The sequence below is a fragment of the Cyprinodon tularosa genome, unplaced genomic scaffold (genome assembly GCF_016077235.1).
Source record: "Cyprinodon tularosa strain WSP-4 unplaced genomic scaffold, ASM1607723v1 ctg223, whole genome shotgun sequence".
In the NCBI taxonomy this organism is placed as follows: Eukaryota; Metazoa; Chordata; class Actinopteri; order Cyprinodontiformes; family Cyprinodontidae; genus Cyprinodon; species Cyprinodon tularosa.
Genome location: NW_024038833.1, coordinates 137,062 through 159,666, shown reverse-complemented (window position 1 = coordinate 159,666; position 22,605 = coordinate 137,062). Strand labels below are relative to the sequence as shown.

Genomic DNA, 22,605 nt, shown 5'->3' with positions numbered 1-22,605 from the left:
CGAGCTTTTTTTTTTCCACTTGTGTACCACTTTGGGCATTTTGTCTTACCATGAGTACCTCTTTAAGTCAAAATTATTGATGATTTTCCAAAAGTGGAACATACAATAAAATAAATATTTAAAAAAAAATATATTTAACTTATTCTTTTAATTTGAGCATTTCATTCTTAGGCATGTTATGCTTTCCATCTGAAATTTAAAAAACAACATAGAGATGTTGTCTGGAAATTTGTAAGGAATCAAAATAAAATATAATATAAACCTGTATTTATAAAACTTTAGCCACTCTGAGTAACTCCCTTAAAATCACATTTAAACTTGATAAATTGGGAACAAAAATTATGGTCAGACTCACTTAATTAGTTTCATTTGTTTTTATCAAGACACCTGTTTAGATGAGTTCTAAGAGCTCAGCGTGAAAAGCAGCTGATACCAGGCTGTTCTCTACATCCAGTCTGTTCCTCTGCTTGGTTTTGATGTCTGTCAAAGCTGAAAGTGAACTCAAACAAATAAGAAAATTTACTTTTTGATTGATGAAAGATTGTTTAATTTTTCAACGTTGGCCTCACAGAGCAAAACAGATCCCAGCCCTATTTTATTTTAAAACCTAAGAAATAAAATATTTTCATGTACAACATACTCGCGGACCACTAGGGGTAGGAGAACCCCCGGTAGTAAGCTTAAAATAAGCTTAAAATCTATATTGAAGTGAGCCAATGAAGTTTAGATCAGATCATAGCACAGCAGCAAAGGCACTTATATTGTAGATTGCCTTTATTTATAATGTCAAATCATTTTTATTCGTGTCGTATCCATCCTGCAGTTTGTTTTTTCTTGGCATGCATCACTTCCCGAAAAAATGTAGAATCGCCAACAAAGTATTTTGAGGGTTTTCAGTAACATTTCCAACACATCTCACCTGAGTTTTTACATTATTTGAGAACTTTAAATAAGCCTGGGGTTATTTGGCTGATCCTCTATGAGCAGAATTCTCCTTTATGATTAGGAGAGAAATGAACAATGCCACATTGTATGACAAACAGACTCAAAAAATCCTTTATCTTTGTTGCTTTTATCCTGGTAATTGTAAGGACTGATGGGTTCTTTTTTTGTTGATGTTTTTTATGGCTTTCACAGCAGTCCCCAAAATAGAAACAACTCATCCCTTGGGGATAAAAAATCTTTACTTTCCTTTTTCAAGGCACTACATTTTTGTGACTCTCCATGTCTATGAACAACAAAGCAATTCTGTCACAACTGTCATTTAAAAAAACAAAAACAAATGTATAAATTTCCTCAAGCAAAACAAACACCCATAATTGTGAAAAACAAATTCCCAAAAAGATATCAAAATAATAAATTCTGTTTGATTACATCTACCTCTGCTTCATCTCCTTACTAGACTTGAATATTAATTTAAAAATAAATCCAGAAACCATAGTGCAATTACATGCAAACCTCAGAAATATATGCTACAATGGCTTTGTTGATGCATTTTGATAAACCCTATACATGTTTCGTTTTACCTTAATGTTAGTGTTCACTCAGAGCAGAAGTTTTTAGCCAGTTTTTCGTGGATTATTTCTGGAGCTAAACATTTCTTTAAAAAAAACTTTATTTATTCTTTATGAATATCTGAATTTGGATTTCACTCTACTTCTTTATCCCACTGGAGCACCGGTGGAGGGAGGCTGTGGAGATGCTCGATCAGGTGAAACCTCAAAATGATCGTCACTGAAATCCTGCAAAGGACTGCTGTCTGCAAAGTCCACAACCTGAGGTGGTGTATGTTCAGGGGACCCAGCTGAGTCGACTTGGTGTTTCCTGATATCCTGAGGGAGTTTCAGAAACCTTAGGGGGAGAAAAGAGACAGAAACCATGATGTTGCTTGTTGTTTTATGGATATAAAAATAGAATGTTGGAGAAATGACAGACCTGAAGAGGAGTTTTTGTCCTCGCTCCTTCTTGATGATGTTGAGCTTGTAGTAGTGCCGCAGAGCACGGGACATTTTCTCATAGGTCATGTTGTCTCGGTTCTGTCAACGGAATAAACTCACAATCAAAACCTGCACTGCTTAATATGACATAATTCCCCTGAATCTCTAACCCCATCTGTTCAGTTTCCTTACAGTGCAATAAGTGGTGTCTATTAACAAACATTAAATCTGAAGCAAAATGGACTCAAAACAAGACAAAATATTTATCCATCAAGAAAATTTTACACAACATTAAATGAATTAAGATTCTTGTTTAAATTTGGGCACAAAGAATAAAAAGCAAACTCTTAAAACAAGATAAATTATCTAATGGAAATATTTTAACAACAAAATAATTTGTCATGTATTAGGTAGAAATCTTTTGCTGACCTTATGATTTCCCCACAGGCGTGCCAGTCCATTTGGGTCAACCACCCTGAATACGTGCGTGTCAGGGTCTTCCCACCGAATGTAGTCTTGGTAGCGGTCATCACACAGCAGCTGATACACATAGTCCCACAGCAGTCTGCACTCTGGCCACAATTACAACAGTAACACATGTCATGTGTTAGATTGTTAGGATGATTAAAAACTTCCTTCATCCAGAATTTATTTAACCATAATTTCTGTGCAAACTACATCCATCAGGTATAGCACTATGCTTACCTGCCTGATTGTATGCAAATCCCTCTTTTTATGCAAAAAAACCCCTTGATTAATAGAGCCATTTACTAAACTCGACTACTGAATGTGTGCTGTGGTATCTAACACTAAGATGTTCTTTTTAAGCTTTAGTCTGTTATAATCACAGTGATTTACTGAAAGATATGTAATTTATTATTATTTATTATACATAAGTATGTTTATTATTATCATCAAGAACTGAAATTGTCCGTCTTCATGTTTGCGGTTGCCTGAGAAACTGCTAGTAGTGCAGAGATGAAAACTAGTGACTATAGAGATGGCATTATGCTCAAATAGGATTGCAGCACGTTATTGACCTATATACAATCTATATCCTACAAACACCAATGAACAATTGGCGGGAGTGGTGACCTAGTGGTTAGGGCATAGAGCTTGGAATTCTGAGGTTCTGGGTTCGAGCCCCACTTCCACAGACTGCTTCTCTGGCTCTATGAGCAAGACCTTTAACCCCAGATTGCTCCCTGGGCGCCCATGATGGAGGCCCACTGCTCACAAATGGCATGGGTTAAATGCAGAGGTAGATTTCTCCAATTTGAGATCAATAAAGTTCAGTTATTATTATTATGAAATGCCATTTATAATATTACCTATGTAAACAAACCTTGTCATCACTTGATAAGAAAGGTGAAGCTAACATTACGGAAACCATTTTGAACCATGATGACCTCCGTATTGTTGGAGGGGGGAGAAGCCCTTGGGCAGGGGTGGTTCATCGCTGCATTAGATGTTGCTGAGAAGTAGACATGGTAGCTTTAAATCCTGTACAAAGCATGGTAGGACCTGCTTGGATCACCCTCGTCTGCCCAACATCTTCTATCTAAGATTATGGGTAGAGGTCACCCCAAGACAGAATAAAATCGATAGCAACCAGACTTTCTCTTAGTTTTTCTAAAGCTGTTTCAACGCCTAGGAGTCACTGCCAAATCTGTCGGGTTGCATTAAAGTGTGGTTTTTGTGGCTACCATAAACCCGATAACTGGACATTTAAAGGGGCATATTGACTCCAGGTCTGAGAAATTTGGAGGCTGTTTAACTCCTTAAAGTCAGTGTTAAGCTCCTCACACCAGGAGTGTAAGAGTATTCATTGGCCTATCAGTGCAGCATAATGTGTACTGACTTAGGATGGAGGAAATAATGTGCAATGAAAATATATTATGGATAAAGGATTTGGAGTTTTATATTTCTATTATTTATAGATAGTTTGCTTATCTGTATACTTTTTTAAAGCACTCCACATTTACACAAGTTATTTTATTATGTCGTTCAATTACACAGGAATAAAACACTAATTTAACAGCTACCAAATGCCAACATGTTGGAGTATGTTGATTCAGACCTAAGCTGACCTGGATCCTTTCATATCTTATAACATCAGTTTTGGTATAGTACTGTTCATCCTCTGTTGTACAAGACCCTGTTGACAACAATTAACAGTCCTTGAGGTTTTCCAATTTGCAACAGGATTGTGGTAAAAGGAGTGTGACATTATTCCCAGATATATTTCCAGGCTCCAAGGCAAATGAAATAAAGCAAAGCAGCTTAGACGATTTTATCTTTTTTATGTGGCACAAATTCATTTTGAGGAATCGTTTATAAATTAGGCTGGCAGTACCTGGTAGGCGACCATTAGCTTTCTGCAGTGGGCTCCTTGGTCTCTCTCGACTGGACAGATTAAGAGGCTCCGGGATGACGCTTTCTTTTAGTGGGAGTGATTGGATTTGGTTTTGGGGCGAAGTGGAGACAGCTGCTGATCTATCTATGAGAAAGACAAAATAAAACAAAACTAAGCAATCTTTGTTATTATTGACTAAAAGTACAAGCGGAGTGAAGCTGTTTTCTATACTTACTGTTATGCGTGTGTGAAGCAGAGTATGGGTGAAAAACAGGCTGCTCTCTAAGAGGAGAAATAGGCTCAGGCTGGCAGTTCACAGCGGCATCAGCTGTCGGCGCTGCAGCAGCAACAGTAAGGGAAACTGCTAGAGTGAAATATGAGGAAATATGAAAAGCTAAACAGAAAGTAAAAGCATTTTTTTTTGCAACACTCCCCAATGTTTTACATTAACAGGAGTCATCAATCATTACCTCGAAGTTTAACATAAAGAGATTTTATTGTCATTTTATATATGGCTCATTAGGCTTCAAACAAAACCCCAAAAAACAGGGACTATGGACTTGAAAGATTACTGCGATCCATGTAGCCACAACCCATTAGCAAATATCCGTCTTCCTACAATGGAAATCACCCTTTTTGTGGTTGAGGCCAAAACGGGAATGTGTGTGGTTGAACTGTACTCATTTTCAGCTTTATGAATCAAGCAGTTCACAGATTCTTGGTATTTAAGTGAACACTTTGCTTTTTGCACCAAATAATCCAGGGAGTTGTGACAAATACAACCCCTTTTAAAGCACAGCATATAATTCTATTCACTGCAGCACCAGAATTACAAACCAAAAATTGTATAATAGCATTTTGCAACAACTGAATCAATAAATTACATGACGAAAAAGAAGTTGAGGGAAAGTCAAACAGGGGTTGTTGGAGCTCGTGATGATCAGGGTAGGGTTAATTATAAAATTAAGCAATCAGATTTGTCTCCTCATGAAAACAGTAATAGGAAGCCAGATCTTAGTCTCAGTTTGTCGAGACATGTTGATCAGGAAGTCTCTTTGCCCGCATGCTCTCCAGAATAAACAAGTACTATTTGATATGCACCAAACTAAATACAGAGTATGTTTGAGCAAAGGGACTTTGCAGTACTTTCTTTTTTTGCATATGCCTCTTACATACAAGGATGTACACCTTATCTTTTAAGCTCAGACAAAAGCCAAATAACAGATTTTGTATATATAATTTATAACATTGTTGATGTGAGTTGTGCATGCTCTAACCAGATATAGATAGATCTCCATAAATCTAAAATTGTTGTTTGCAAAATGTCCATCCTAATGCTCCTTAAGTACTTTTGTGTACTGTAATGTGGATTTTCTTTCTTGTCTATGCTTGTCAAAAAGGCAATTGCAGCATTTGCAAGGTAAGCACATCACTCCTACTGAGGAAAATAGACCCGGTGAAACAGACCACTGGGAAGTTGTCATAGGTCATCTTAAGACTCTTTAATTAGAACCAAAAAATGTAGTAAGAAATCTTGGGCTAATCATGGTTTCAAACATGAATTTCAACAGTCATATTAAGTCCATTATATCAGCAGCCTATTACCGTCTAAAATACGTTACTAAAATAAAAGACATAGTGTCTAAACCAGACTTGGAGAGATTAATCCATGCATTTGGCTCTAACAGGTTAGACTATTGCAACAGTTTCTCCACTGGCCTTTCCAAATGAGCAGTTAGACAACTGCAGTTTATCCAAAATGCACTGCTCGAGTCCTGACCAGAACCAGGAAATATGACCACATTAGTTCAGTGCTCCAGTCTCTGCATTGGCTTCCTGTGGCTCAGAGAATAGACTTTAAAACAGCTCTACTTGTGTACAAGTCTTCTCATGGTTTACCACCAAAGTACATCTCTGACATGTTAGAGCCATCTCAACCACCTCGAGCCTTGACATGCTCAAGAAGGGGTCTCCTGGTGGTTCCTACAGTCACCACTAAATATGGTGAGGCTGCATTTCAGTTTCATGCAGCCAAGGTCTGAAACAGCCTCATTGAGGACGTAAAACAAGCCTCAACCCTGACTAAGTTTAAGTCCAGGGTGAAAACATGCCTATTTAGTGTTGACTTTGCTGACTGATTGTATTTAACTACATTTAACATATGTATTTTTATATATTTGCATTGATTGATTTGTTTAATTGTGTTTGTATTCTTGGTGTTGCTGTGAGGCATATTGAGTTGCCTCGTGCATGAAATGTGCGGTATAAATACATTTGATTTGCCTCGCCTATCAAAAAATAGCTCATATGTTCGGAGTAAAAGGAAGATTAACTTGGGGCTAAAACTTCTCTGCAACTAAAAATCCAAACATTTGACATGTATTTGTATTGACCCTCTGAGTCAATGCTTTCTAGAACCAACTTTGACTAAAGATAAAGCTGCATATTTTCTAGGCAAGGGGGAACCAGCTCTGCACATACAGCTGATACAATTGACCATCCACTGCAAAATAGCCGAAACAGTAGATGCAAAACACCTGTTAGCATAAACTTAAAGGTCTTGCCACTGATCAAAATCATGTCTGAGCTTTCATTTAATAATTCTAATCACAAATATTTTCTTATTTATAGCGGGGGTCCTTGACCCTGGTCCTCAGGACGTCTCATATGTTGTGTCCCTGCCCAAGCACACCTAAATCAAATAATTATATTACCTGCAAATTAATTCGGGTATTTTACTAAAATTAGTTAAGCACCATGGAAGCCTATTAACCACCCATTTATTCAGTGTGGAGGGAAGATGAAAATATTAAAACATCCACAGGATAGCACATATCAGAGTTGAAGACTCCTGCTTTAAAACATTACATTTAACAGATCTTTTTCAGGATGGTCCTGTTATTAACGTTCCCATCAGGTCTGACCAAGTTCTGTTTTGCTGCTAAAGAGAAGCTTTCCCACAGCATTATGGCACTTCCACCATGTTTCAGCATGAAGGTGGTGTGTTTAGACAACACTCCGCGTTGGGCAAACTTCTCCTTTTCAGTTTACAATTTCCACCCTGCTTCGTGGTGGTTCATAAAATAAAATATATATTGCAGTTTGTTCTTGCAACACAAAATAACATATAAAATAGTTCAAAGGATTGTAAAAAATCTTAAGAGGTCACTATATCGAGTAAATGTGACATTTGAGTATTCCACTTTGTAGTTGTCAAAAATAAAATAAAATAATTATTTCTGTAAATTCATATAGAGAAATGTTCTGACCTGAACATCCACTGACTTTCACAGCCTGTGGATCTTGGACGAAGTGAGAAGGTATCTGGCTACTGACTGGGGCCTGAATGTGCCCACTTGGAGCAGATACATCAGGGGGCTGGCAGACAACGCTCCTCCTGTGTTGCTTTACACACTGAAGGATTTCATAAAGAACATCCCCTGGAGGGAAACCATCATTATTATCAGAAGAAGATACAATTAAAACTACAAAAAAAAAAAAAGATATGGGAAAGAGAGCCAGTTTTACCTGAGCTTGGGCATCGGCGTCTAAAGTCTTCCTTTGTAAGCAGGCAAAGGGCTCTGCCATTCATCTCAAAGCGGCCCTTTTCTGGCCGGCGTAGTGAGTACTCCTTCTGAGCCCAGTGCAGCCAGTGGACTACATCCTCCTTATCCCACAGAGAGGGGTTTATTCCTAGAAATAAAAATACATATTTTGACTTATTGAACAATATGTTTTTACCATGTTTAGAATAAGTAGCTGGGTTTGCTTATGCATCCTGAATTTTATATGAAAAGAGGACTTACTCAGTCTTCCAGGCAGATGCCAAAGATCTCCTTGATAGGGAGCACTGACCAAAGGAGGCTGTTTTAGGGCAGGGTGATTAACTATTTGATGAAAGCTGACCTCCCTCCCATGCATTGTTGGTGAGGGACTGTCTGCTCTAGTTTCCTCCTAGAGAAATAACAAAAGGACAGCACAAAAATATCGATTTTCTATTTGAAAAAGGGATTTTAATCAAAATTAATAACAATCAGAAAACTCTGATTATAATTCAGGAGAATAAATGCAATATGGGACGGTTTGCTCCGTCACTTACCTTGATCAAAGGTGACGGAGAGACGCTCGCCATAGAAATAGTTCTTATGTTTTTTGATTGCACCAAAAACACAACAACACAAAAACCCCGAGCGGTTTCACCAAAAGCTGATTCACTGAGCAAATAAAATAAACCAAGACTCACGCATTTCTAAAGTCTATCACAAAAAAAGAAAACACAATCTTTTCGTGGAAGAAATAAACAAACTGCACTATTTTCACATTCGACCCTTCCGGGAAATGAAAACGAAAGAAACATAGGCTAATCCCCACAGGGGGTGTGTGCAGAACAGCCGCAGCTTCGCACCTTTCCAAATAAAACCTGAGCGCACTTCAGAGCGCAAAACAAATTCAAATAATTAGTAGGAAAATACATGCAGGAACAGAGTTTAATACTTTTGGGAGCTGTAATTTATTTTAAAAAAACAACATCATTGGATTAAATGTGAGAAAACCTGTCACTGTGTAACTTTTGTATTTGTTTTCTTTAGTAAATCTACAGCAAATCGTGTTTATTGACTTAATCTTGGCCGAAAACCACATAAAAAAATCGATACGATTAAAGATTAAAAAAGTAACAGGATGAGGGGGATTAGAAAGCAGTAGGAGTGTCAAAGGGAAGAGAAAGGAGACGCGTTTGGGTCGAATAGGATCTCGTCCTCGTGCTCCTCCCCTTCATACAGGAAGAGATCAACCACTGACTCATCGGGAGAGTTTGTCCGAAGGAGAAAGTAAGTAAGATGTAGACCCAGGCCAAGCAGGAGGGACAGACTGGATAAAACAACGCTCTAAAACAATAGCAGAAATGTTTGCGTCATTTAAAATACATTAAAATATGTGAAAAAAATATATAAAAAAAATTGAAAGGGGCCCCCTGGGACGGCCCTCGGTACGGAAAACACGGAGAGAAATAAAACAGATGCGTCTCTTAATGTTAATTTGTTGTAATTGTCCAATTAATTACGAACAGAAAGACCATTTCGGTTTTTTCCCACGTTGATTATTGTGACAGAGCAGCAAATGAAATGCTCGGCATTGTGCGTCCTAAAAAAATATATTTTTATCAATACCAAAATATATTTAACAGAGATGTTACGACTATGTTATATCAACGAGGGGGTTGCTGGTCTGACATTTTAAAGAAACAGGATAAAACAAAAATGGTTGTAGTTACAAAAAAGCCTGGTGTTCATAGAGTCCTCGTCCTGATGGAAAGTTTAGTGGAAGAAAAAATTATAAATGAAATGTACATCAGATAGGGATAACTAAAAGTCCTGTAAGTATGGGGTTCCATTAGTGCCTAAAATGTGTTCATGTGTCAACGTAAGGTGTGTATCTGACATGCTTATATAACAGATCTGGGTAGCTTATATTTTCTTATTTCATTGTTTAGTAATTGTTGAAAGCATCATTTAGGGTACCTAGTACTTTTTTCACTTGTATTTTATAGAAGACATTCTGGAATAATTATTCAAAGTTGTTCTGTTTATTATTATTTTTTGTAGAATATTGGATTTGCAGTCATTGGATGGATGGATGGATGGATGAACGGATGGATGGATGGATGGATGGATGGATGATCTCTATTGTTTAAAATTTCCAGGTATGTGGGCTAAAAAACTGGGAGGCCAATTGGGCAGGCCAACACAATCTATAGGGGGATGGCTGGTCAGCAAGATTTTCAAAACGCGGAACCAGGTTCTTGAGGAGAGTGCTGTGCATCTGTGTAAGATCCAACCAGAGGAGACAGTGCTGGAATTGGGTCATGGCCCAGGACTTGGTCTGGAGTTAGCAGCCAAACTGCTAACAGGACCTAAGGGGCATATGATAGGCGTGGATTACTCTGAGTATATGCATCAGGTGAGACATTCTTATGTATTTACATATTTCTAATGAGAAAAAGTGTTCTAAAAAAAACTGTGAAGGCAGAGTGGATTGTGAATTCATGGAAATACTGGGCATATCTTAACTAGAACTCTGAATCATTGTTTTTTTCTAATATGGTAGATGGCCAAAAAACAAGTAAAGGAATTTCTGGAGAGCGGCAAAGTGACCCTTCATCTGTGTGATGTTGCCAATATGCCTTTGGAAGACAACTGTGTGGATAAAGTCTTTCACTGTAACTGCTACTACTTTTGGCCCGACCTCGGGAAAGCAGCCACAGAAATTCACAGAGTAATGAAACCTGGTAAGATCCTCAATTTTCAATGTAGATAAATTGGTTTTCCTTCACTCTTATAAACATTTGACTTACCTAGGTGGGCTGATAGTGACCACACTGAGGCAATCACATATAGCTGCTTTAGCAGCTAAGAAAGTGATGCCAGGGGAGAATTGGCGCCCTGAGGCCTACATGGCAGCTCTGAGAGACACCGGCTTCACCGACATCAGGATGGAAGACACGCATCATGGAAACATAACCTTTCAGGCCATTTATGCCACTGCATCAACACGAGACAGTGTATAATTCATTCTTTTTCCATGACTGCTTTACTCAGTATCAAAATAAAAGGTCTTCATTGTGTGCCATTTAAAATAGATACACTGTGACTGAGAACTGATAAGCAATTATCAAAATTATGATTTGTATTACGTAAGCACTTGGAAAAAGCAATAATGGCAATGGAAATAATTTCCAGAGTTGTATGATTGGTGCACTTTAATTACTATGTTGCTTGACAAGAGACAGTTTTTTAATAAAAATGTCACAAACTGAATGTATTTATTAGTCAGTATTAATCAGTAATTCAGATATATAACTCAAAGCATGGAACAAAAATTTTAACCTTTTCATAAATGATTTTGTAACAAAATAACAAACTTATGTCAAAGTTTTATTGAAATCCTATGATAAATGACTACATAAATGTACATGGCATGTCACAGGGAAGAGCACTCATGCTAGCCAAAAGTTGTAGGTATAATTTCCTCCTCTTCTTGCCACATTACTATCTGCTCATGAGCAAGGCACTTAACCTGAAAGTTGCTTACTGATCTATGTACCCATCTATAAATGTATGCATGCAAAATAGAGAGAGACTGGGTGATTTAGTTGTGTAAGTTGTTATGATTTGAAATGTGTTGTATAAATTAATTCCACTTTGTCCAAAGATAGAAAATGATTTGCTATTATTTTGGCTATAACAAATTGTTAATACAAAAATAAACACATTTTAGAAATTATGTCTAGTTTTCAGCTTGTTTTTTGTTGCTATATGTGAGATCAGATAGAAGTTGTATATTTGACTGATGTCATCCTAACGTCTATAATGGTCTATGTACTGCTGCACCGTAAATGCACCAGGGAGCGTTTTCACAGATCCTTCCTCCCAGCAGCTGTAAGACTTTATAACCACCACTGTTCCCTACAACCTAAATATGTTGTTACATCCATGCTGATTTCCACAGTTTCTATCTTAGTTAAATAACATGCTGCAGTTATTTTGCACATCTCTGATGTTGCTGCTTTTTTCAAATATCTATCACTGTAAAAATGTTCATAGCTGCATATTGTTTATTTATTCTCCACAATAATAATGATAAAATACAATAAAATACTGTACTGTAAAGTATTTTATCCTTCACTATTATATTATTCATGTACATTTTTCTAAGGTCCACATTCTGTGACCATTTTTTTCTATAATCTTTTTGATGCTGTAAACACCAGAACTTCCCCATTGTGGGACAATAAAGAGATTTTCTATTCTATGCTATCCCATTCTATTGCATTCTACTCTATTCCATTATATTCTACTCTATTCAATTCCATTCTATTCTATTCTAATAACAAAAATAGTAAATAAAGTAGCCTAATTATAGGATTTACTACGTTACTGCGTAGTACAGTTCCTATTTTATGATTTTTTTTCAGTTGTGAGAAATCTAGGGAGATTAAAATCAGCATGTTGGTCTTTTATGGAACGTTTCCAATGCACATTAGGAGAGAGCATTTTATGTCCCGTACTCCAAAACAGGTGGTGGCGCTGTCCGCTTTGCAACCACAACCATATGAACACGCGAAGAAGTCTTACACCAAAGAGGGAAATCCAAATAGTCGGCGGAGCTGTTTTTTTTCTGTGGAAAACTGGACGCGTTTTTAATTCCGTTACGAAAGTAAAGTTTGTAACAGGTGGGAAAAAAAGATGATTTAACAATGTGTGAATGGCTACTAGAAGTAACTCGTTTGCACCTTGATAGAAGGGTGTTATGATTTGAATAGTTAGCTTACGGCAGGTTTGTAACAACCAGACAGGCGACTAACTGTAAACATTTCGAGTTAAGGATACGACTTTCTAATGTCAGTTACTTATAAACTGAAGATAATATCAATTTAAGTTTATTTCCAAAGACTCGAGTTATCAAGTTCGTAATCTGGAATACCTCGAATGATTCAGGACGGTTTGTTTGAAATTGCATAACTACATATTATATAAAACACAATCTGTGACGTTTGCTGAACATTGGGAAAATTGATTTAGTTATTTTTAGTTTGGTTCCAGACCACCTTACATGAACTCCAACTTTTAAGCTAGGCAGATCAAACATTGGCAACATGATAATTAATTCAAACACTTATTTTATCAAATATAATGTGATTCATTTAACCTTTATGTTGTTTAAGCATTCCTTGAAACCACATTATATAGTGTCCAGCTAAGCTTTGCAAACTTCAATTTCAAACCTCAAAATGTTATTTTTCTTTTAATGCCTTATGGTTTTAAGCACCTCTTTTAAGCAACACTTTTTTAAATTTTCACCCACAACAAGCTGTGTTAATAATTTCAGCTTAGCTGTATTGTTGAGTGAACTTTACGACTTTATTTATATGTGTTGAAAATTTGCCTTCATTGTGTTTTTTTCTCCATAGAATGCAGAGAGCTTCCCGTTTAAAGCGCGAGCTTCAGATGCTCAGCACTGAGCCTCCTCCTGGGATAACATGCTGGCAGGTAGAGGAGCGGATGGATGAGCTCCAAGCACGTAAGCTACCAATAGACATCTCTCTATTCATGATAAAACAGTTCAGGTAGAGTTAACTAATTATAGTAGTCCAAACTTCACATCAGAACAATCATTACATACCTGCATATTCTTGTCATTCCCATTCTGTATACCTAATATTCGATATAACAAAGAATATGTGTAGTAGGATGATATTTTAGATTCACCAACTGGTCTAAATCAACTTGTGTATTATATGTGTACTATTATATTTTCTTTATAAGGATTATTTTTTTAAATATATTATATTTCTATGAATATATCTTAAGATTATATTTAATGATAACTTAAAAAAACAGGTTTGTAATCTCAAACACAAGTCTTTTTTTTTTTATTATAAATATTGCTTAGGTTAATATTAAGGGTTTGGAGAAATGCTCATTGCAGATACTTGAATTATACTTTGGGTTTATGTCATATTTGGCTCAACTGATTCCTGAACTAAATCAGAATCAGACATACTTTAATAATCCCAGAGTGTTTTTATTAAAGCAATTTCTGATGTTTTATGCAAGAATTTTGGCAACCTTGAAACAGATTTTTTTTCCAGAAGGATGGAGGACATTTATGACATTGTGCACATTAATTAGGATTTATTGTCTGTTAAATGATCCTTGAACCATATTTTGCCATTTTCAAGAATGAATACAAATACACTGCCTGGCCCATAAAAAGAATAATACTAAATAGGGTTGAAACAATTTATTGTATTAATAAAATAATCGTCAACTAATTTAGTTATGAATTAATCGTTTACTGGAGAATAGAGACTCTAAATCATGCCTCTAACTGACCGAGCAACACACTTAGAACAGTAACTATACCAAAATTGTAAAATAATATGTATACATTTTGCATGTAGGATAAAAAAAATATATGCTCTATCCAAAATTCCTTAAGTGGAAAAGTTTTAGTTTCATCTGTTTAATTTCTTAAAAGTCTTATTTAAGGAACCTTTAGCTATCCTACTATTAATCGATTAATTGAAAAAGCAATCGACAGAATAATCATTTGCAAAATAATCTTTAGTTGCAGCCCTAATACTAAATAAAGATTGTGATCAGCGATCACTTTAATGTTTGGCAGAATCAAATCGTAGAAAAACAATAGAGCTCAGGGGTGTGTTTAGCAATGAAAAGTAAGAGTATCTTAACCCCTTTGAGTTGTTAAAGGGTGTGCTTGAGTTGCCTTTGCACTGGGGCCAGACTCCCCCACCATCAACTGAAGAGCTTGTTGTAAAATTAAAGCAACACTGGATGGAAATAAATCTTGTGACATTGCAGAAGGTAATTCAGCAAAATACCCCAGTGAATGCGTGCCGTTATCAAAGCTAATATATTGGAGTGTGTAATCATTTTTGGTCAAGCAGTGTAGAAACATTTGATTGTGTAAGGATGTTAAATAACTCGTGCAACCTAAAACATTGACATCTCAAGACACATTTCTGTATTTTATTGGTATAAACCATTCCTTTACAGAGATAGTCGGTGGTGTAGGAACGCCTTATGAAGGTGGACTTTTTACCCTAGAGGTTAAGATCCCAGAAAGGTACTATTTCTGTCATTTTGAAAATTTGACACATGTTTAACCATCAAAACACAATAGATCTACCTTTGATTTGTCTTAGGTATCCATTTGAACCTCCAAACATACGATTTTCAACCCCAATCTACCACCCGAACATCGACAACTCTGGGAGAATTTGCCACGATGCTCTTAAACTCCCACCAAAGGTTGTGAAAATAAGAAATTGTTTTATTTTCTATTTGTCTCAAAGATGTGAGCTCATATTCCAAGCTTTTATGACTTTTTTGCTTTTTCTTTTCTTTCAGGGTGCCTGGAGGCCATCTTTAAACATTTCGACAGTGCTCACCTCTATCCAGCTGCTCATGGCTGAGCCCAATCCTGATGACCCACTTATGGCTGATATAGTGAGTTGCATGTAATCCTTTTTCTTTTTTGGACCTTACCTATAACTGTGTGTTGCCACTGTTCTAAAACTAAACCGAGTCTTCAGATTGAGATATATTTAATGTCTATTAATCCATGTATTTATTTTATTTCAATGCAGTCATCAGAGTTCAAATACAACAAGCACCTGTTCACAGAGAAGGCCAAGAAGTGGACACGGGAACATGCACTTCAGAGGAACAAAGTAATACAGTTTAATTTTATTTTCTTCTATCACTGTTGTGTGATGTGTGCATGGATAGGATCTTGCTGGTTCCACAGCAATGCCCTATGTTGTGCAGTATCTTATCTGAACCACAAGGCTGTGCTGTTGCATCTAGATTTAACTTGATCTCTACAACATCACTACTGCTGTTGTTAGTTAAAATGTATTGAAAGTTTTAGGACATTCCTTATCTTTATGTCCAGTTTCAAGATACATTATGGATAAGATTTTATGTTTATTAACATTTATGTGGCTTTTCTCTAGGTTTTTTTTCTTAAAGGTTTCCATTCAGATATGAATAAATCAATTTCAATTTTCCGTCCTTTTTCATGTACTGTTCTTGGAAAAGGTTTGATTTTTTTATGGTTAGGAGTTGGTTGTGTCATAAGGCAAGTTTTCACACTATTTCTCAGAGTTTTATTATCGAAACATTACACATAATGAGTGCCTTTATGTTAGAAAAACAATCTGTGAACCCTTGTGAGCAGTTTATTTTCTGCATTGTTTACATCCATTGGTCCCAGAATTGAGCCCAACACTGTATCTTCGATTCTAGTAATGGCTTGATGGGCACATTTACTGCACCGAAAGAACATTGAATGTTGATTTAAGAGACTTTTAGCAACAAAGTGGAAAAAAAGATTATAATATTTATGTGTATGTTGTATCTTTTAGCACCTTTTACGTTGCTCGAGTTTTCTTCTGTAGAACTACGATTGTCTAAAATGTTTTTTTTTGTGTGTGTTGCTAAGAAAGTTTCAGAAAACGGCAAAGAGAACGCTACAGATCCGAATGCACCATCTCGGAAACGGGATGCCCTCTGTTCCCAGCAGGAGGCAGAAAAACCAGTGAAGAGACCATGTGTGTAGATTCCCCCTTAGTCAATAGAGCATTTTCATCTTGCAAACCAACATTTCTTGTGCAAATGTTAACTTTAGTGATTTTATTTAGTTTTTCTATTTTTACATGTTAAATAAATGCATATTAAACAAGTATAATGTGTGCCTCTGTCTATAATAAAACTTTGCAGATCTCTCTGTCATACAGTATTGTGAAATCATGTGGTATTTGCTTGTATCATAAGAAAAGAGCTCCATATTTATGCAATATGTGGATCATAATTTTATTCAAACATATGTTTAAAATACATATAAAGTATGTACAACCTAAATGGTACAAGTTTTTTTTTTTTTACAAACTAAGATTTTGTTTTTTTAATATATAAAATTATATATTTGCTGTTTATAAAAAGTAGACATTAAGGCTGTAGTGAGTCAATACCATAGTTTAGAGGTAGTTACATTGTATGTATACAGAGATCAATAGCCTACTCTAAGGTTGGCAGGAATACAGCTATATCCCATTCAATCCATAAGATTGTTTAACGCTTTGTTGGACAAAACTGCATTGTTTCAGCAAAGTCATTTAGTAAACCATATAAAACTACATGTGTGGCCCAGAATATTTTGCATCACTTTTCACCTAAAGAACAGCATTTTTGGAACATTTGTATTACACAGCTGCAAAACCTTTTATATGGCAGTAAAATTGCTCTGGACAAGACATGTCTCATGTTCCATGAAATAGTTACAATAGAATTAGATTAAAAAAAGAAAAAAAAAATCTCCACTTAAAGATTATGCAACTTTGGAGCCTCATTTCACATCACATTTCAGTATAAACATTACCGTAGGGTAAACTCTTAATATGCCTCATGTTTTCAATGTAATTAACTGCTTTTTTTGTATTCTGATCATAAAAATGTTGTTGATTGACTCCGCTAGATACTCTGCAATTCTCCTTTAGTTCTAGAATACTGCCAAAAAAGGCAACTTACAGATCTCTGTTCATAAAGAGGGTTCACTTGTCACTTTTGTAGTCAACATATTTAGTTGACTTATTCTCAAAAGTTTATAGGTAGATGGCCCATAAACATAGCAGTGATATGGTCCTTGGATGTCCATTTCTTTCCGCCACGTTTTCAGTAAGGCTGTTTTTCGGGCCTTGTTGATATAAGGTGAGTCATTGTAGCATAGCACAGAGAGAAAAAATATAAGAATCACATCTTGATCCAGACTCCATGATCCCTCATTCTGTCACCCTTTCTCGAACTGTCACGGTTGGTACTTGGCAAGGGATGAGGTGAACAGAGGATGTAGAGGAGCACTGGGAAAACCTGATTGTATACATTCCAGGCTGAGAAGAGGACCCTGCAGTGTATGTGGCATCAGTCAGTGACACCTGTGTTGATGAATCTGAGCAGGAGCTCTTTTCCGTCTCCACAGAAACCAATGAGTCTAAGGTGCGGTCCCGGCGCAGTTGTGGGCGAGCTTTAGGACGAGACCAGGAGAACAACTGAGAGTGATCTCTTGTGAAAAGGAGAAACAGCAGAGGGTTGAGGCAAGCAGGGAGTGGCTGTAGGAGAAGAAGAACTGATTTAAGAACTTCTTCGCCCAAAGAGAGAAGACCCAAAAGGGAACAAAGAGACAGGAAAGCAACAGGTATGTAGAGGAGACCATTACTGAAGATCAGCCAGGCAACATGTTTGATCATAGCACAGTCCCACAAGCCTTCACACTCCCCCCGAAGTAACTCCCAGTACAGGCGGATGTATGACCCTGTGACTATGAGCAAACAAATGGTGTTCATCATAATGAGAGCCAAGGAGAAGCCCAGGGAGGATGGCAAGCGCGATGATGATGTTGGCAGGGGAGAAGGAAGGCAGAAGGGTGAAGATCCGTACTCCCCCACTCCAACCAGTGGGAGTGAAGCAAATGTGAGGGAGAGGGTGAGACAAAAACATGCACATGTGCGCACACTGCCAAGGGATGGAGATTTCCTGTAAGTGCGTGCACATGTCACGCTCACACCACACTGCACCGCCGCCAGAGTCAGTAGCAGCACGCTGGCCTCCGACGCAAACACCCAAATCCATCCTGTTGCCTGACAACCAGGTCCCCCCTCCCATCGGGCTCCGTGGTCACTGAATTCTCCCAAAGTGAGAGCGTCCACAAGGACCAATGTACATGTACACAACCCCATCAGCAGGTTGGAAGCGCCCATACAGGCCACGATGAAGCGGAGAGGTGACAGGCTGCCCGATGATCCGAAGAGAGACAGGAGCAGGATGGCGTTTCCAAGAAGAGACACCAGAGAGATGGACCACAAGCCAATGCGGACTAGCCAGCTGCCCAGAAGGGATTCACAGGGACGGAATGGACCTGCAACGTAAACAAAAACCTTCTGTCAATACTTACTCACCTGAGCTTAAAGTTAAAACCTTACTAAATCTAATCTGTGACTTCACTTACCAGGCATGGGGGTGCATTGGACACTGCTCTGTAACTTGGATTCTTCTATTTCTAACTGGAACTCCTCCAGATCTGGGTCATCTAGAACATACAATTTTTGATGAGTCAAAAACGAATGAGAGACCATATTATATTTACATATTTTATATCTTAGATAATGTGCTAACATAATATATCCTTACTTAACATTTTTAGATACTAAATGGCATTCATGCAAGTCCATTATCACTTCGTGGTTGCTGATCATTTAAGGTGCAGCACAATTATATTAACCAAAATAGTAAAGTGTTCACTCAGTTAAGTATATATTTTCTGGGGGTTTTGATTGCATTCATGTTTATGTGTGTTAATGAAGCAACAAGAAAAGAATGTCTGTAGGAAAGCATGGTATGTTTAATGTGTATGAGGAATTAAACCAGGTACCAAATACATGTAGTTTTGATGACATACTGATATATAGTGACTTTATAAAGTGTCAGATGAGCAAAGATTTTAATCTTACAGTTAGTGTCTGTATGGATGGGGTACATGGCGACTGTTCTCTTGTGTAGGTCTTCATTGGTGTTGCTAAGCTCTGAGTCCCACTGTTTGGTGGGCTTGTAGCTCTTACAGGAGTCGTACACACAGCACTGGTACGCATAAGGCATCTCTATCACCCTGTAGTAGATCGGAAACAGTATTATCAGCTCAAAGCAAATACCAAAACAGGTGGTATTTAAGCAAAGTACAACAGTTACACCAGATAGGTGTTGCTTTGTACCTTAATTGTGTTTTATTTTTTTAAGTTTCATTCATCAACTTATAACAAAACATACCTTCAAGATATATGGGAACAAATGTTGGCTTGTTACTTAACATGCATTTATATTATCTAAAGTGAATTTAAGAATGACTTTGTATTTCAGCAGTCGGGTGACGTATTCACACATGCAGCATTTTCTATTATAGGTCATGTTAGTGAAAATTATCTAAAACATTTACTCATATAGATGACGTGTTTGTTGATTACCTCATATGTGGGAAGTGATCAGCACTAAATGCCTCATATAATTCTTTGTTCCCCCTCAGCTTTAGATGGGTAAGGCCACCCAAACCTGTGACTGGTAAAAACTTGAGACGGTTTTCACTCAGGTCCCTATATCAAAATAAAAAACAAAAAGCAAAGTGTTATGCACGCAAAGTACTCAGAATGGATAAAATTCAATCTCTTTGATATTTTAACCTGTTTTGACATGTTAGCAAATTATCTCTGGATAGTACATACTATCAGATTATGTAACCAAACTCCAATCTCCACCCAGATGATACAATTTCAAGTTGGCACAACTCTTGCCTACACATTCATCAAGACTAAAATCTTGACTGAACCTTTAGTGTTTAAGCCCACATTTCTTACATTCTGATATTTTCTGATACAAAGCCTTGTCACTCATTTAAGTGAGAAGGTACAGCATAGAGATAAGTTAAAATCTATGACAGGCTAAGTGAGAGATGTGTATCTGTTGTTGCTCACAGTTTAATCAAAGAGTGAAGAGAGGCGAAGGCATCTGGGTGGATCCATTCGATCATGTTCCAGCTTAGATCACTGTCAGAGAAAAACAATAATAAAAAAAAAATACTTCAAGTAAGCTGAAATGGACCTGAAATGGAAGTTACAGTTACACACTTGTCAGGCAGCCTTCCCATACTCTCTGAAAGAAGAGACAACTCTGGCCTGTCTCCATTTTTAAATCCAGACTATCGCAGAATCAGGCAAAAGCTTTTTTATTATTTAAAATGCGCTGAAGAGAAAGTGTATTTGATTCACCAGTAGTCTGGAATCTAATATTAAATCTGTACTTTGTAAAGTTTGACCATTAGGTGTCAGCATGAGGATGCAAAATCCCTCTTTTGAAATTTATTGATTTTAAGTGTCACTCTTTAAGTTTTTAAGACTAGTGATAAGAGGATGCCATTTCTTCTCTTAAGATTGTTTCTGTTCTCATAGTCTGTGACTAACTTCAAAACATCCATCATTAAACCTCTTCTTAGAAATATCCGCCATTGTTCCAGTCATTCATGTCAATTGCAAACCTACTGCCAGCCACCTTTTTCTGCATGAAGAGCTTTTATATGACCACCTTACTGTCAACATCTAAGATTTATCTGCCAAATTGAGGCCTGCAGACCAAATCTGGCCTGGCACACCATTTATCCAGCTCACCAGAGCAAAATAAGGCATATGATGTCATATAGTAAAATAGGTGCATTTGTTCTTCTAAAGGGTACAAAGTGGCTGAAATTGCGGAATAAATAGGACACACACTGTTACTAGTGATGCCAAACAAACATTTTTTAATCCTATTAAATATAATTTCATGTTCTCACCATTGTCTCAATTACCAAAAATTAAGAATTTAGTTTTGTTGTCAACATCAATCCATACATCCATTTTCTGTCACGCTTTATCCCAAGCGGGGTCGCAAGGAGTGCAGCTGTTTATGGGCGAGAGGCAGGGTACACCCTGGACAAGTCGCCAGTCCATCGCAGGGCAACATAGAGACAACCATTCATGCTCACCCTCACACTTAAGGAGAATTTAGGGAAGCCATTTAACCTAACAGTCATGTTTTTGGACTGTGGGAGGAAGCCAGAGTACCCGGAGAGAACCCACACATGCACAGAGAGAACACACAAACTCCATGCAGAGAGACCCCGGGCCGGGAAACTATCCCGGAACCTTTTAGCTGCAAAGCAGCAGTGCTACCCACTGTGTCACTGACCAGCCCTTGTTGAAAACAACAAAGCCTTAATAACGACCCCTGTCAGAGGCAGCATGAGACTGTTAGCAACTTAGAATCAATTAACTTAGACATACTGAGATCTGCTCTTCAGATAGCTCAAGAAAGGGCCCCACCTCTAATTATTTAATTGTACAGATTTATCATTATTAATTTACAACAGTATCAAAATCTTTGTTTAAAATAAAAAATCTTGACAAAATATTTTTTATCTTTAGCAATTGAAATTTTTTCTCAAGATCCAGTGTTGCCAAGGTGGTTCCTTTATTGGGTCTAAAACTATCATGTTTCTCAATATAATTATAGATTTGTTTTGTGGAATAACTTCTTCAAATCTTGGAAAACTATAAAAAGTTGAACGTTGTTCTATAATGTACAAATTCCTGTTTGTCTCAAACTAAAGAATTGAGATGACTCTTGCATCTTCATTCAAACTAGGGAATGTTATAAATAGGTTCAACAGTACATTAAATAATTTCAACTCAAAATGACATCATAAACCTTGTCAAATTTTAGGGAAAGCCTTAGTTCTTATTGATCAATATCATGACTCACAATGTAGCAACAGGATTCAATTAGGAAAATCACATTTTTCAGTGGGCATCATGATTGTAGCCCAAATTAGCCAAATGTCGAAAATTAGCTGAATCTGGACAAACAAAAGAGATTTCTATGAAAGGACTCTGCCTGACATTTATTGTGGTCATGACATTTTCCCATGACACCCTTACTCTCCAACAAGAACAATTTTATTGAAAAATAATCATTCATAAAAAATGTACAGAAAATTGCAAATAGTATTATAAAAAAAAAATAATTAATGCAAACAAATATGACCAGTTAATGTATCCTAAAACGAGATTCAAGCAGGCCCCGACATAAACAAGCATGCAGCCTCTTTGTTCTGGAGAAGGGGTTTAGTCTCGGGTCTTTAATGTTTATACGT

At 37.0% G+C, this 22,605-nt stretch overlaps 4 protein-coding genes across 6 annotated transcripts in view; 2 read left to right on the top strand and 2 right to left on the bottom strand.

The window, feature by feature from the left end:
• Window positions 1-773: 773 nt before the first annotated feature.
• etv7 (ETS variant transcription factor 7) lies at window positions 774-8,665 on the bottom strand. 2 transcript variants are annotated; one of them, XM_038286283.1, is made up of 9 exons: window positions 8,393-8,665; window positions 8,100-8,247; window positions 7,822-7,986; window positions 7,563-7,733; window positions 4,529-4,657; window positions 4,294-4,437; window positions 2,367-2,509; window positions 1,936-2,036; window positions 774-1,851 (listed from the first exon to the last, which is right to left on the bottom strand). In XM_038286283.1, exons 1-9 carry the CDS (start codon window positions 8,423-8,425, stop codon window positions 1,662-1,664), a joined length of 1,224 nt encoding a protein of 407 aa, XP_038142211.1. In that variant the 5' UTR covers window positions 8,426-8,665; the 3' UTR covers window positions 774-1,661. The 2 variants fall into 2 exon arrangements, with proteins under 2 accessions (XP_038142211.1, XP_038142212.1); XM_038286284.1 differs by having other exon boundaries at window positions 4,529-4,654; window positions 8,393-8,663.
• A 347-nt stretch (window positions 8,666-9,012) lies between these two features.
• zgc:194242 (uncharacterized protein LOC100005854 homolog) lies at window positions 9,013-11,075 on the top strand. Its single transcript, XM_038286285.1, has 4 exons — window positions 9,013-9,122; window positions 9,995-10,251; window positions 10,399-10,579; window positions 10,650-11,075. Exons 2-4 carry the CDS (start codon window positions 9,997-9,999, stop codon window positions 10,856-10,858), a joined length of 645 nt encoding a protein of 214 aa, XP_038142213.1. The 5' UTR covers window positions 9,013-9,122; window positions 9,995-9,996; the 3' UTR covers window positions 10,859-11,075.
• A 1,334-nt stretch (window positions 11,076-12,409) lies between these two features.
• On the top strand, window positions 12,410-16,563 carry ube2t (ubiquitin-conjugating enzyme E2T (putative)). Its single transcript, XM_038286287.1, has 7 exons — window positions 12,410-12,523; window positions 13,262-13,371; window positions 14,871-14,940; window positions 15,020-15,125; window positions 15,225-15,323; window positions 15,464-15,547; window positions 16,321-16,563. The coding sequence occupies exons 2-7, from the start codon at window positions 13,263-13,265 to the stop codon at window positions 16,435-16,437; spliced, it is 585 nt and encodes a 194-aa protein (XP_038142215.1). The 5' UTR covers window positions 12,410-12,523; window position 13,262; the 3' UTR covers window positions 16,438-16,563.
• A 113-nt stretch (window positions 16,564-16,676) lies between these two features.
• The window catches only part of LOC119784302 (leucine-rich repeat-containing G-protein coupled receptor 6), a 54,399-nt gene continuing 48,470 nt past the window's right edge, over window positions 16,677-22,605 (bottom strand). For both annotated transcript variants that reach the window (XM_038286282.1, XM_038286281.1), the window contains 5 exons: window positions 20,393-20,464; window positions 19,889-20,014; window positions 19,382-19,536; window positions 18,880-18,960; window positions 16,677-18,789 (listed from right to left, as the gene is read on the bottom strand). In XM_038286282.1, the coding sequence (XP_038142210.1) occupies window positions 17,657-18,789; window positions 18,880-18,960; window positions 19,382-19,536; window positions 19,889-20,014; window positions 20,393-20,464 (1,567 nt within the window). In that variant the 3' untranslated portion in view covers window positions 16,677-17,656. The remainder of the gene's footprint in view (window positions 18,790-18,879; window positions 18,961-19,381; window positions 19,537-19,888; window positions 20,015-20,392; window positions 20,465-22,605) is intronic.